Source organism: Syzygium oleosum, unplaced genomic scaffold, assembly GCF_021117445.2.
Source record: "Syzygium oleosum isolate NSW1041296 unplaced genomic scaffold, Sole_v2.1 Sole_v2.11, whole genome shotgun sequence".
In the NCBI taxonomy this organism is placed as follows: domain Eukaryota; kingdom Viridiplantae; phylum Streptophyta; class Magnoliopsida; order Myrtales; family Myrtaceae; genus Syzygium; species Syzygium oleosum.
In genome coordinates this window covers 8,957,725-8,973,617 of record NW_026607495.1, presented here as the reverse complement: position 1 = coordinate 8,973,617, position 15,893 = coordinate 8,957,725, and the positions used below count along the sequence as shown (strand labels likewise).

At 39.1% G+C, this 15,893-nt stretch overlaps 2 protein-coding genes across 2 annotated transcripts in view; one reads left to right on the top strand and one right to left on the bottom strand.

The window, feature by feature from the left end:
* Positions 1 to 15,893, bottom strand: part of LOC115661699 (disease resistance protein RPV1-like) — a 69,641-nt gene that overhangs the window by 5,869 nt on the left and 47,879 nt on the right. The gene's annotated exons all lie outside the window — the stretch shown is intronic.
* LOC115661697 (disease resistance protein RPV1-like) lies at positions 1,405 to 7,297 on the top strand. The gene is made up of 6 exons (XM_030583909.2): positions 1,405 to 2,032; positions 2,122 to 2,403; positions 2,480 to 4,180; positions 4,746 to 5,786; positions 5,964 to 6,248; positions 6,341 to 7,297. The coding sequence occupies exons 1-6, from the start codon at positions 1,496 to 1,498 to the stop codon at positions 7,241 to 7,243; spliced, it is 4,749 nt and encodes a 1,582-aa protein (XP_030439769.2). The 5' UTR covers positions 1,405 to 1,495; the 3' UTR covers positions 7,244 to 7,297.

Below are 15,893 nucleotides of genomic sequence, written 5' to 3'. Positions count from 1 at the left end.
TGATTATATTGAATAAATTAAAAACTTAAGCACGTTAAAACAAATTTTTTAGGCTACTATCGTCATTTCCTCTGCCGCCAGACCATTAGGTCTCTTCTGGTCAATAAATGGTAATGAGGCCTCGCATGACCCGAAGCAGTCGCTTCATACTTGCCGTATCATCGGAGAACTGAAGCTCAACAAGACCAAGCGGTTCGGCTCCACACGATTCGGCAGTGCTTTCGTCTCGGCAGGGCAAGGTAAGTTTCGCCGGACCCCTCTGTTTCCTTGCAATATTTGAGCTGTGTCATGGTCAATAGTCGCTCAGATTTGAATGAGGGTTAGAACTTACCCACAAAGAATTCGCATTCCCTTTTTTTTCCACGCCGTGGCCACCGCCGTTTCCGTTGTCTGAGGAGCCGATGATGACCGCCGGAGCTTGGTTGGCGTCGGTTGGGTGGAAGTGGCTGTCGGTCTCCGGTGGCTAGACCTTAGAGAGAGCAAAAGAGGTCTTTTCTTGTTGGAACTTTGAACTACACCGTGACGATCAATAGATGTCATGAGCTAAAAGAAAATCTTGCAATAATTAATTAAGGGAAGGGCATGATGTAAAAATTGCAATTAAATTCAGTAGAATTTGGTGTATATTTGATAAAAATTGCATCAAGCACGGAGCGGCCCCCTCGGTCCATCATTGTGCGTTCTTTTCTGTCTGTCTTAGTTGGATCTGCCGGTGGATTTGCTTTCACTTAAAACACTAAATATATCTTGCAAAATGCTGTGGGAAAAAGAAATATATTAGACATCCAGGCATAAATTATAGGGAGAGCAAATATGTTTGACGGGATTACTCAGGGTGGCAACTGGCAACGCTCGTCACTCAGTCTTTTATTTCTGCAGCCCCTGCTATATATAGTGTTCCCTTGACTCTTGCCTGGAGATCATTGCCCATCATTGCAGTGCGGACTTACTGTGTTGGACACCGAAAATTATCACAATCAAGATGAAGGCAAAAGATGATTGTGAAACTGACCATTTGGTCGGGATAGATGGTCAAGTGGAAGCCGTAATGGACTTGTTGGACTATGACTTTGGTTGTGCTCGGTTTCTTGGAATTCATGGCCCAGCCGGCATTGGAAAGACAACCCTTGCCAAGACTCTCTTCGACAAGCTCATTACCAACTTTGAACGGTATTGCTTCCTGCGAGATGTCCGTGGATCATCACGCCGCCATGGCCTAGTATTTCTGCAAAAGAAGCTGCTATTCGACGTCCTCGGTGAAATTAAGCCTATGGTTGAGATCAATCCCATTGATGATGGAATGGAGGTTATCAGGGAAAAACTCATTGATAAGAAGGTTCTAATTGTTCTGGATGATGTGGACTGTAGGGAACAGCTTGAAAAACTAATTAGCAAGATCAGTTGCTTTGGTGCAGGAAGTAGAGTCATAATTACAACAAGAAACAAAAGTATCCTAGAGAGTGGAGAGAAAATCATACTTTGTGAACTGAAAGAAATGAATTTTGATCAAGCTCTTCAGCTTTATAAAAATCACTCATTCAAAAGAGAATCTCCTAGAGACGATTATGACAGGCTTTCAAGGGATATTGTCTCTACTATTGGAGGACTTCCTTTGATTGTTAAGGTCATAGGTTCATTTCTTCATGGGCAGCACAAAACTGTATGGAAAGATACACTAGAAAAGTTAAGGAGCATTGCTCATGAAGATGTCCATTGGAAGTTAAAAATTAGCTATGATGCCTTAAAGTTCCGGCAGAAGCAGATTTTTCTTGATATTGCATGTTTTTCCTTCCATGAGGAGGAGATTAATGCATCTCACATGTGGAAAGATTGCAAATTTTTTCCACAAATAGAAATTGAAGTCCTCAGTTCTCTGTCATTGATAAATATTGGAGACAATGGCGGGTTATGGATGCATGACTTGCTAAAAGACCTAGGGCGCCAAATTGTCCATGAGGAAGACCTGGATCCGGGAAAGCGTAGCAGATTGTGGATTCTTGAGGAAGCTGTGGACATGGCAAAAAAAAAGGAGGTAATTCATTAAGAGGATAGAGATGAAGTTTCTACTTATGCGAAGAAGAGAAATTGAAAGCTTTTTCTAATTGTGTGTGTATTTGGCAGAATAAAGAAAATATCGAAGCACTTAGTCTAGCTGGAGATCCTACTCTGCTCATCTTTACTGATGAAGATTTTGCAAGGCTGCCAAATTTAAGATTCCTTGAATTAGATGGGGGGAGCTTTATCGGGGACTTTACCAATCTCTTTTCCAAGTTAAGATGGTTTTCTTGGTGCCATTGTCCTCCAGATTTAATTGCAACTAATTTGTTCCCAAAAAACTTGGTTGTCCTCCAACTCTCTGAATTCAGCGACGCCAATGATTGGGAGGGGTGGAGCCAAATTAAGGTATGTATGTTGTCATACATTTTTCTTACAGCTATATTATCTAACGACACCGTGTAATACTTTATTCTTTTCACAGATGTTACACAATTTGAAAGTTCTACAACTGACGCGTCTAAATATGGTCAGAATCAGCTTGTCTGGGTGCTTTACTCTGGAAAGATTGATCATTAAAGAATGTCGACACTTGGTTCAAATTGATCGATCCATTGGTGAACTAAAACGACTGGCTTACTTGAATATTGAGGGTTGCGACCAACTGAAAGATCTGCCTGGCGAAATTGGCCTGCTAGTGAAGCTAAAGCACTTATCGTTGAGTAACTGCTTAAAGTTAAGGGAACTCCCAGACTCAATGGGAAAGCTAAATTCGCTGACCAAGTTGGATCTATCATACACATCGATTGCAGAAATACCATATTCTGTTGGATATCTTGTGAATCTCAAGTCTTTATCTCTTGCAGGATGCAGAGAGATGAGGGAACTTCCGTATTCTACTGGAAACCTAGAGTCTCTAATTGAATTGGATCTATCATTCACATCAATTAAACAATTACCTTATCCTATTGGAAATCTAGAGACTTCGAAAGTGATAAAGGTGGAAGTTTGCCGGGCAACAGAGTTTCCTTCAGCCATTGGGTTGGTGATGAAGCTTGAAGTGATACGTCTTAGAGGATGTTCCACTATGATGGGCGAGGTTTCAAGTGAAATTGGGAAGTTCTCCTTTTTGAGAATCCTAGATCTGTCGTACACTCAAATTCGTCAAGTGCCAGAAACAATTGGTGCGCTCTGTCACCTAGAAGAACTGATCCTCAGGTATTGTAATGAGCTGCAAGTGTTGCCGTCACTTCCCGCAAGTTTGACTCATCTACTTGTTAGTTCTCTGGCGTTGCAGTCTATTCCAGATCTCTCAAACCTGACTAATCTAGTTGTTCTTCTCTTATCGGATGGCCATGACAGTCTATTGTCGCCTTCATCGAGTCTAATCAAAACCTTTAACTTAGAGTGGATTGGGAAGTTATCCAAGTTGGGAAATTTGGAACTGTGCCTTTTAAACTTTACGGTGTCACCGACTACATTGGGTTCCCTTTCTTGTTTAAGGAAACTTTACACGTCAGGCCACCCATACCCAGAATTTTTCATGCAGCCCCCTCAATCAGCAATGCAGGGAAATCTCAGCTTAATAGCAACTTCACCAGGTTTATCCCACTTGAGAAATCTAATAATTTTGAAGCTCTGTCACTCTTGGGAAGAGGAAATACAACTCGGCGGGCTAGTGCAGTTGAGACATTTAACCATCCGCATTTTTTCAGTCCTTAAAAGAATCATATTCTTGCTGTCAGGCCTAAAGAAACTAAAAGAATTGGAACTACGTGACTGCCCGATGTTGAGAGAGATTCATGGGCTTGGGGCATTGGAAACATTGGAGAACCTGAAGGTCGATTCCTGTACGTCAATTTGTAGGTTAAGTGATCTGTCGAGATTGCAGAAGTTGATGGAATTGAGAATCATAGGTTGCGATAACCTACGGGTTTGTGAAGGCCTTGACGAGTTAGGATGTTTGAGTCTCTTTAAAGTGATTTCATGCCGCTCCTTGGAATTTTGGACAAATGCATCAGACACAATGATACCGGATGAATGCCGAGTTGTAATTACAAATTGTCCGAAACTAGACAAAACTCCTTGGGGTGGTGAACCCATGTTTTACAAGGATTATAGAGATAACATTCTTGGACGGATGAAGTCCGATTCAGATATGCCCACATTCAACAGGGTGGACAAGGTGCTTTTCCTTCTTATTTTTCTTCATCATCATAAAACAAGCTTAATTCAGGAATGGATCTACAGGGGGGGGGGGGGGGGGTGTTGCAAAAACTAAAAGCCATTGGAAATAGACAACACATTTCAATTATAGTGCAATCAACTATAGAAGAGTGAAATAATAAGAAACCTCAATGCAGTGAAATACCTTATGGACTAATCGATTTGCATAACATGCTGTATTTTGATTGGTCATTAGAATAGTTATATATATGCAAAATTTTGAACCATTTGCGGGAAAAAAGAACTTAGAGATATATTGCAATTCCAATATCGATTTATGTTAAGTAACTAGAGGGAGCAGCGAATTGAAATGAAATTAATTCTATATCTTTGAAAACTAAATTTTAAACAAAACTATCACTACAAGTACATATGAAATTAATTGTTAAGAATTTTATCTCTATCTGAAAAAGCAAGTAGAATCTTAATTAAATAGGACTTTTAGATAAATTTTTTTATCTAAATATAGGTACTTCTTCTCATCTTACAGCCTTATCAGTGTGCAATCATCATGTTTCTTGTAGGTGGCCAAAACGGAAGAGAAAAGACAAGTTGCCAGTATCGCAAAACATATTGTAACTGATGATCAAGTAAACCACATCTTGAGCTTGATGAATATTAATGATAAGGACAAGCGGATCATTGTCGTCATCCACGGAGAAGGTGGGATTGGCAAGACGACTCTTGCAAAACTCGTATACAACCAAGTCTCTTGTGATTTCGATGGTTGTAGCTTCCTCACAGATATTAAAGAAACAACTCAAGTGTCAGCAGGGCTTCAGCCTTTGCAAACTAAGTTAATTTCTGATATTCTAAAAGGGGAACTTGAGGATGTAGCTTTTGTCAACAGGGGAATTGAGGCTTTCAGGGACTTATTTTGCGACATGAGAGTTTTGATTATCCTTGATGATGTGGAAAATGCGTTTAATGTCCAGAAACTCATTGGAGATTGCTTTGATTGCTTTGCTTCTGGAAGTAGGATCCTTGTAACCACCAGAAACAGTGTCGTCCTCGAAGACTCTCCTCAGATCCGGACTTATCATGTTAGTCGGTTGGATTATGATCAGGCTCTTCAACTCTTTAGGCAGCATGCATCTATACCAACTTCTTCCTCACATAGCAACTTCAGGCTTTCGTACAGTGCTCTTTATACTATGGCAGGACTCCCATTATTCATTGAAGTTATGGCTGCATTCTTCAATGGTAAAACGCGGAAGGAATGGAATAAATTAGCAAATCTGTTATTCCAGTGTAGGGATTTTCAGAGTACTTTTGAGGGAGGATTAGATTATGAGCAGAAACAGAGATTTCTGGATATTGCCTGCTTTACCACTGGCATAGATAGTCGAATTGCTTTGTATCTATGGTATGACTTCCCTTGTCTGCCTTTTAGTAAAATTTCGACTCCCCTAGCCAAAATTGGAGAAAACAATCAGATACGGATGCATGGCATGTTGCGGCGACTTGGCAGAGAAATCGTTCGTGGGGAGAATCTTACAGATCCAGGAAGGCGGAGTAGATTATTTAATCATGAAATAGCTCTTGACACGATAAAGCGGAAAAAGGTGATAGTTTGGTATGCCTTTTTTTCATTGTGATGCATAAGAAAAACTTTTGTTATGTTCACTGCTAAAGGAAAAGAACTATTTCGCGAGATACTGTAGGAATGTTTCCTGACTGGTTACGTGTCATGATGAGAGACCATCCTCACTACTTCTATTTGTTTTTCTCGTCCATCACAGGGAACAGAAAAGGTTGAGGCACTCTGCCTTAACTTTCAGTGGCATACTTCAGTCAAACTTACACCAGAAGATTTTGAGAGCATGCCAAACCTACGGTATCTTCAGTTGGATCATGCAGACATTGCTGGAGATTTCGCCAACCTTTTTCCAAAATTAAGGTGGTTCCGTTGGCGAGGGTGCCCTCGACAACTGCAAGTAACTAGTTTTCACATGGGAAACTTAACCATTCTTGACCTGTCATGGAGCAAAGTCACAAAAGACTGGGAAGGCTGGGGTCAAATCAAGGTAATTTTGAATTCGTTGCTATGGTGAAATGGCTCGGTCTAACGTAACTATTCATGAAGTGAGCTCATGCAAACTTTTCTCCTATTTTGCAGATGTTGAACTTGAGAGTTCTAGATCTTACAGGTTGTGCTGACTTAATAGTCACTCCTACGTTCTCTGGCTGCCAAAATCTAACCATATTGATTCTGGAGCAATGTTCACAATTGGTCAAGATAGATCATTCGATCGGTGATTTACAGCACTTGGTTACCCTGAATTTGAAGTACTGCACAGAGCTCAGCATGTTGCCGATAGAAGTGGGTCACCTGATAGCTCTAAAAGAGCTTCTCATGGACGGGACTTCAGTACAAGAAATTCCCATCTGCATTGGTCATTTAAAGTGGCTTGAAACTCTGAGTGCCTCGAACTGCTTCTCATTGAGTCAGCTACCGAGAACGATATGTCACCTGACGAAAATGTCACTTCTTTCCCTGGATGGCACCAATATCACAGCACTTCCCGACTCCGTTGGAAAACTGGTTAGACTTAAACACTTGTCATTGAGGGATTGCCGTCCAATAAGAAAACTTCCAAACTCCATTGGCAACATAGGGAGATCCTTAGTTGAGTTAGATGTGTCCGGGACAGGCGTTTTCAAGTTTCCAGATTCGCTAAAAAATCTGCAGAATTTGAAAGTGCTGAGAATGGATTCTTGTTTCTTTAGAGAGTTCCCTATTGATATTGGAGAGCTGACCAGCCTCGAAGAAATACACGCCTCCTGGTGTCAGAGTCTTGAGGGCGGCATTCCAAGCGAGATTGGGAAACTGCATAATCTTAGAATCTTGAGGCTGCGACATTCGACTATTTCCAGCATACCGGCGGAGATCCATCGACTTTCCAATCTTCGAACCCTTGATTTACTTCACTGCGACATGATCAAAGAGTTGCCAAGGCTTCCCTCTAGCATTATGGTTTTGCATGTAGATGAGGAGCTGAAGTCGTTGCGTCTGCCATAGCCAGGAAAGCTATGCCACTGTGATGAAGAGTAGGTTCCAAAGACCATGGAGAAATGACAGGCTTTCCATTTACTTCATGCTTCTATTCCAAATTTGAATATGGATATCGCCAAGATTTGTTTTCTGAAGTTTCTGAAGTCATTTCATCTGAAAACAAGGAACGTTATTTGTGTGTATACTTGTATGTATACATGCCTCTCTTTATGTTTCCTTAATGACCCACGCAAAAATTCCTAATGCAGCATCACTTTGGACCCATCTCATTGGTAACTCCGGAGCCCGGGTGTCTAGTGACTTTGATAGCACACGGTTTCCATCGTAGTCTTAGAAGATTGGTACAGATTCTGCTACACCTTATCATATCATAAATAGAAATTAGACATGTATATACATCTCCAATTGAATTTTTTGTCTTTCTAGAGTCTGGGAATGGAACAAATTAATTCTTCCTCGTACAAATCGGTTGACCTTTTCTCCCAAATTTTACGAATGAAAGTTGTTCTTGAACATAATTTTGATATTAATTTACTGGAAGAAAAAATTATTCAGAAAAAAGCAAGTTTCCTAAATTTTGAATGTCATTTTGTATCCCGCGAAGGGAATACTCAAGTTGAAAAAACCACCCAATCGTTTGAATCCTTGTTGTGGCATGTTCGCGAGCCACTTCATCCTATCTTTACATCCACCCTCTACATGCTCACCACCCAGGGCTAAGGTTTTGACGGTTAAAGATATGCAATTTTAAGGCTTCACAAGCCACGATCCACCTGCCGACCTAACCTCAGTCCAGCTAATAACATTTCTTACGGGATGGAAGTTGTCGGGTTTCACGGTATGTTGGACAGCAATCTATCACTCGAACATTATGAGTTTCACGCACGACTTCCATACTGGCTGACCTAACCTCAAGCCCATCAAGTCATTATGACTGGACTGAGGTTAGGTCAGTCACGCCCATCAAGCCCATCATGGCTGATCCAAGTCCTAAACCCAATATCTTTCACTCGAACATTATGAGTTTCACGCACGACTTCCATACTTGCATGTTCAACATAGATATAAAGTTTATCATTAGCGACAATCTCTTGAACGTATCAATTTGATCGTGCGAACACCGAGTACATTTGCATTAAATTTACCATGCATTGGTTAAGGTTTCATAGAAGCCGCAACAAATAATCCGGCCATGACCTAGATTTAATTCATTACACAAGCAAAACACCTTTAATCACTCGGAAAAACATGCTTGACTCTATTATATATTCACAATCAGATCATAAAAAGTTCAAATTGATTATAAAAGCCATGATCACATATTGGAGTGTTGTACGAAAAACACTTGTTGCAGTGACGTCCATAACAGCTCGTAGGATAGGAACTCATCATATCTTCACTTGAACACATATATATCAGGATGAGAGAATTTTTTAAGGAACAACTCCATAGTATTTGTAATATTTGGACTTTTGAAAAAAAAAGAAAAAGAAAATAAAATGGGTTGAAAAGTCAAATGAAGAGAACACTGCACATTCGTTCAAATAAAAGTAAAAGGGAGCGCACGCAGAGGGCAGCGGGAGAGGAAAAAGTATTAAGTGGTTAGGTACTGCCACGTCATAGGATGACGTGGCATATACTTTTGTACTGAAAATTAATAAAAAGTCGACATGTATTCATGACGTGGCAAGTAAATAAAAAAAATCAAAATTAAGATTTTGTTTTTTCTCTCTCATCTTCCTCCTCCGTCTACCGCTATTTCCTTCATTTGGTCGCCGGCGGAGTCACCGGCGCTGCGTCAAAGCCGACCATTACTGCTCGTCCGACGAGCCATCGTCGCTCGCGGCCTTCCATCCACAGCGCACTGCCCCGTCCACCGTATGAAACTTCCTTTGTTTTTCTTTTTTTATTCGGAATGAAGCTTCAGTGGGTATGAAACTTTTTGGTTTTCTTGACGAGCCATGGCCTCAAATTTGGAGTTCGTCTTGGAGATGGACCATCAGCCTTCCTCTGTTTTCCTTTTTTGGTTCGGAATGAAGCTTCCTCAGTGGGTATGATGAAACTTTTGGGTTTTCTCGGAGATGGACCATCAGCCTTCCTCCGTTTTTTCGTCCTGGAGATGGACCATCAGCGAGTTCCTCCAGATCCGGAGATGGAGCTCTTCGTTGGGAAGATCGAGCCCAGCGACTAGTTCCACGAGGCCAGATCTGGATCGACAAGCAAGAAGATGGAGCTAGGACAGGGCGGTGCTCTGTCGATGGAAGGCCGTGAGCGACTGGGCGAGCGACGACGGCTTGTTCGGTCGGCTTTGACATAGCTCCGGCGAATCCGCCGGTGACAGTGGAGGAGATGTCCGTAGACGGAGGAGGAAGATGAGAGAGAAAAAATAGAAGCTTAGCTTTGATTTTTTTTATTTACTTGCCACGTCACGAACACGTGTCAATTTTTTATTAACTTTAAGTATAAAAGTATATGCCACGTCAGCCTATGACGTGGCAGTACCTAACCACTGAATACTTTCTTGCGGGAGAGAGAAGATAAAAAAGAACGAAGAAGAGAAAAGGGAAAGAAAAGGAAAAGAGAAAGAAGAGTTTATCCACACGCCATGGAAATTTTGCCGAACCAGATTTACTCAGTATCGCAATGCTCGGTAAGTGCTCTTGCCTCTTGTTCGTCCAATCGGAGTATTTTTCGAAATTAGAGCATCATTTCGGAGTTTTGTGAAAATCAAGCCTCGTAGTCCTATTTTTGAGTTGTTGAGCTTTGTATATATATAGAAATGATAGTTTGGGGGTGTTGTAGGTCCGTAGGATTTTACGGATCTCAATTTGGATTTACGGTTTGCCCGAAACGAATTTTTGAAGTTGAGCGCGCTCGGTGAACAGTGCACGACCAGCAGTTTTTAGACTTATTTTTGTCAGTTTTCGGCTCGATTTTGCATCAGTCAAGCTAGGGGTCTTGTAGTTCTCTGATTGGACTTTCTTTTGACTGTAAGTTTACTTGGAACGGGGTTTGGTGAAGAGAGTTATAGTGCGATCGAATTTCGCGCTCAAGCTCCACATTATGGATAACTTTGAATATCCATTTCGGTTAAGAGTTTTGTTAGCGCGTATGAGTCGATTTTTTTACGATTAAGTATGGTTTAGCCGATTCATAGTTAAGGTAGCGTTTTGCTCGATTTTGACGTTGTTTCTTGCTCATTTGATATGATCACAAGTTCAGTGGTTCGAGTAACGTTTGTTGTTTGGTTTTGGATATTCCCAGGTGAGTAGTGCTAATATCTTCATTGGTTTTGTAAAACCTAAGTCATGAAGTAGTAATAATTCAATATATATGTATGGAACTAAGATAAGCATATTTGCTGCATTAAGCTGGATTGAGTGTATACTACTTTTTGAGTAATGGTGAAATGGTTTGATAAACCTTTCTTGAAAGGTTACACATACTACTTTGTGAATCTGATTTAGGAGATAACTCTTGAACGATTATATGTTTTGGGTTTGTGAAATCAATTGTGATATGAACCGATAAAGGATTAAGTGTTATACGATAACGTAAATTCGTGGGAGCCACCTCTAGGGCTTTGTATAGTTGATATATATTGATCAAGAACTAAGTGCTACACGATAACGTAAATTTGTGGGAGCCACCTTTAGGGCCTTGTAGCCAAGGACTAAGTGCTACACAGTGACTCGGGTCACGTGAGAGTCACCTCTAGAGCCTTGTACTATTAATATGTGTAGTAAAAGGCTAAGTGCTACACGGTGATACAAGTTTTGTGAGAGCCACCTCTAGAGCCTTGTACTATTAATATGCGTTGGTCAAGGACTAAGTGCTATACAATAACGTAAATTCGTGGGAGCCACCTCTAGAGCCTTGAGTTGAATATTGAGCATGGAATGGACCATTGACATGTGATTTGACGAGTTTGATTATTAAACTGGACTAGTAATACTAGTTTTGATATTATGGATAAATGAGTATTCATGCTATGAATATAGTTATATGGTAGTGGTATATAACTCATTTTACTCTTGTAAGTTTGTTATATTATGATTGGTATAAATGAATTATGTCCTAGTGTATCGTGGAAGCTCGACATGCTTAGACGATACGCATTAGTTACTGAACTGTGGTTACTCATCCCTCTCTTTTCCCAATCTTTTCAAGTTCTTTGGTTAGTAGTCAATAGAGCGAGAACGATATCGTGGGGACTTTTGGAAATTTGTTTTTTGGTTGTGGTTTTAGGTTGCGTCCTTCGGGTGGAAGGATGGCCATGTCATCCCCTGTTCTGGTATGTTTCGAGGTGTGATAGTATTTTTCGCCAATCAAGTGGAACGAAAAAATAGATGTTTTCAAGATTTTATTGGATGGGAGTGGCAATTTTATGAGGACCCTTTGGTAGTGATGTCCAAGGTATGCTGAGTTTAGACGAAACCTGCAATTTGGGCCTCCGAAGAAGAAGACATCTTGCACGAGGCTAAAGCATTCGCCATTGAGCATCTCGAAAAGCGACATCAGCTAAGAACTTCAAGACCAAAAGTAATCATGAATTGGAACTGCCTCTGCACCATAGAATACCATTACTAGAGCTCGGTGGTCCACCGAAGCTCATAGCGGACGCAGATATGCAAGTCATCGAATCAATGAATTTGCCACAATGAACTTCAACACATTGTGGTCAATCCTCCAAAGAGAACTCCAGGAAATATCAAGGTTAGTCTGCAAACTCTTGAGAATAAATAGTACAAGTGATGATGGAATTGATGGACTAAAGGAAATTAGACTTTAGAAAGCTTGAATATATAGATTCCAAAAAATTGCAATGCAAATGTGCGGTCAATTATTGCAGATAGTGGAATAATTTTAGCCTCGCAAACGAGTTGAACTTTGTGAGAGACAGACTAATGGAGTGCTTTTTTTTTGGGTGGTCGGAAGGGTCGACGAGCCTCAGCTCAGTTAACTGTCGGAAAGGGCTGTTCGTAAAATTCTGCACGTGTCAACGAACGTGTTGAACAAGTAATACAATGATGAGAAGAGTATCGTCCCACAGAGATTGATGATAATAAACCAATTAAATATTAAAAATAGACTAATTCTAAAATTTATCTAACAAATCAAAATAGAATTGAGAATAAATAAAAATTGACAATTTTTAAAAACGAAATTTTAGAAACTAAAGGCAGATAATCAATCAGATAAAATATGCTAGAGCATCCGATTTCACCATAACCTTATGCATACAAGAATAATATCAAACATGTGATAGCGAAATTTCCTAATCTATTTACTATCCTATCTCTAGGTATAGCAAACCTACTCAGTTTATTAATTCACTATAACTCTATGTGAATTTAAATAAACATAAGTGCATTAAAATCTGTGAATATTTCCGGTTTACAATAAATCTTTTGGACCACCTTGTCACCGAAAACTACACAAATAACATGATATATTTTTATTCACATTTAATTCATGGTTATATATTATAAGGAGCAATTGCATATTATCACTTCTCAGTCTCAAATATGCACATCAGATCATTCAAATGGTGGCCAGTCACTTAAAGGCAATAAGCACAATAATATATAACTCACATGAATGAAATCACTTGCAAAACATAAAAAGTATGAAATTCATATCATCATGGTTAGGCTACATCGTAGCTCTAACAAAGAAAAAGTAGAACATAATAGAAGAAGAAACAAAAATATAAATTAAACCAAACATTTTGAATGAAAGAACAATAATTCTGTCACCACTTTTGTCTTCTCTTCAAAATACTTGAAAAACTCCTAGAACACTGAAAACAAAAACGATCTAAAAAAACAACTCGCGGTTCCCCCAAATTATCCTATTTATATGATAATATCCAAGACTCCTCTCACAAGGCAATTGCTTCTTTTTCGCATAAAATTGAGGAATAAATCGCAGAATTCCCAATGTGATATCCACCTTCTAACTTTTCTCTGGGTAGCACATTCCTTTCCTTCTTTTTGCCATATTTTCCTTATTTTCTCCATATCTCAATATTCTGCATAAACAAGAAAAATTAAGTAAATAAAAGGAAATCCAAATATATTCTAAAAAATATTACATTATTTATTGCCTAAAGTAGATAAAATAACTCTATGTTTATAGAGTTATCAAACCCCCAAACTTAACATTTTGCTAGTCCTCAAGCAAAGCAAGATATAAAACATACTCAAGCTAACAACCCTCTCCATGACTTCCTTCCATAATTGCTCAAAATCACAATTCAAAGAAAAACGCAAATTTCATCCAAACATTGAAATAGATTCATAAGTTAAAACCAATTCTAACTATGTGATCCAAGTGTGTGTGTGTGTGAGTCCTCATCTTTTCGAATTATATGCAATCCAGATAAGTTCACATTGGTATGCAACTTCTCAAAAACTCTTTATAATTATAACCAAATCTCATAGGTTTGCTTTTCATTCCTCTCTCCACTAATGTAAGCTAATCATCCAACAAAAAATCAATAGGACTTTCCTCAAGTTGTAATGTAAGGCTGGGCTAATGGTGAGATAATGGTAAATTTAAGCTCAAATCACCCATGAACACATTGATTTCTGGGATCTAATTAGAGCACATGCCACTATCCCCAATTTCACATCTTCAAAATAATCTTTCTGCCATCACGTATCATCATTCTTTCTCCTTTTTTTCTCTTTTTTTTTTCTTTTTTTTTTCATTGCTTTATGGTGGAGTTCCTCCCTAAGTCCCTCCTAATATAACGTGAACATTCCCAACCCATTGAGTATCCAAAAGGCTCACTCAATTGAAAGTTGGATAGGGAACCATAAAAGCAATTTCTTTTTTTTTTCTTTCCTCTTCTTTTTTTTTTGAAACGATACACCCCAAACAACCATAGCAATCAAATTATTTCCATGCTCCACCCTTCCTCCCAAATTGCTATTATGCTCAAATAAACTTTTATCCTACAAAATCAACATGTTCATGGGGCGTGGGACAATGATATAATTTGGCAAAAGGTAAGCTAAAAAAAATATGCGGGTGCCAATGAAAGATTGGATAATAATTAAGGCTCAACGGGGGTGGCTATGGATAAATAAACAGGGTTGGCTTGAAAGGCTCAATCGATCCAAAAATTGCCTAAATCATTTTCTCAATTAGATGTAGCCTAGGATTTCGTCTCAAGAGAAAATCAAACAAATTCTAAGATTTGGGTGAGATCTAAGAAAAGCACATACTTCACATGAATGTTCTCTAGATGTACACACTACTAAAAAATTAAGGACTTTTAGTGCTCGGTAAGTGGATCAACATAATTAGAATCAAAATTAACTCACATGTCATTCGCAAGTTTGAACAAAATTTAAATTTTCCTAAGAATCGCAACAATTCACAACAAGGAATGCGATGAAATTTTTTTTTTCAGATTTAGCAAAAATTTTGTCTCATCCCCAAACTTGAATGAAGCATTGTCCTCAATGCGAAAAACAAAAGAAACAAAAGAAAAATAGGAACAAGAAAACTACCCTTGCTGTAGGATGTGTCCATGGATGGTTTTGATGACTAAACTCCAAAAAGGTGATCCTTCAAGAAACAAAATTAACCTGGATAAAAGAAAAAATGAATCATGTTTTTTTTTTTAAATGAACATAAAAATTAATGAAGAAACATAATAAAAATGTTTGGGTTGCCTCCCAAGAAGCGCTTGCTTTATAGTTTTCAGCCAAACTATCTCAGATGTCGCTATTCTGGAGGATGAAATTCGATAGTGGTCTTCTGCTTGTTGTAACGACCTTTGAAGTAAGGCTTCAAACGTTGGCCGTTCACCTTAAATGTGCCTTCGGTGTTATGTGCAACTTCAACTGTTCCGTATGGAAATACCTGTGTGACTGTATAAGGACCAGACCATTGAGAACGTAACTTTCCTGGAAAAAGTTTAAGACGAGAGTTATAAAGTGAAACTTTTTGGCCAATTTCGAACTCTCTTATGAATATGTGTTTGTCATGCCATCTTTTTGTACGCTCCTTGTACATCTTAGCATTTTCATAGGCCTCATTGCGAAATTCCTCCAATTCATTCAGTTGTAACAATCTTCTTTCACTTGCAGACTGTATGTCAAAATTCAGAAATTTCAATGCCCAATATGCCTTGTGCTCTAATTCCACCGGTAAATGACAAGCCTTCCCAAACACTAGCCTAAAAGGAGACATCCCAATTGGGGTTTTGAATGCTGTCCTATAGGCCCAAAGTGCATCATCAAGTTTCATTGACCAATCTTTCCTAGAGGCATTCACTATTTTTTCTAAAATTCGCTTGATTTCCCTATTTGAAACCTCTACTTGACCACTAGTCTGAGGATGATAAGGTGTTGCAACCTTATGTGTGACTCCATACTTGCTTAAAAGTGCTTTAAACTGTTTATTGCAAAAGTGTGTCCCCCCTATCACTTATGATTGCCCTAGGAGTGCCGACTCGCGTAAAAATATTTTTCTTTAAGAATTTGACAACAGCCTTAGCATCATTTTTTGGCAATGCTACAGCTTCTACCCACTTAGACACATACTCCACATCCACAAAAATGTATAAATTACCATAGGAAGGTGTAAAGGGTCCCATGAAATCAATACCCCAAACATCAAATAATTCACACAAAATAAT

What these genes read in the sequence shown, in the direction of transcription:
- LOC115661697 (XM_030583909.2), top strand. Translation starts at nt 1,496, where the DNA reads ATGAATTTTGATCAAGCTCTTCAGCTTTATAAAAATCACTCATTCAAA. An exon ending in ACATGGCAAAAAAAAAGGAG is followed by an intron (nt 2,033 to 2,121) that starts GTAATTCATTAA and finishes TGTATTTGGCAG; the next exon opens with AATAAAGAAAATATCGAAGC. An exon ending in AGGGGTGGAGCCAAATTAAG is followed by an intron (nt 2,404 to 2,479) that starts GTATGTATGTTG and finishes TTCTTTTCACAG; the next exon opens with ATGTTACACAATTTGAAAGT.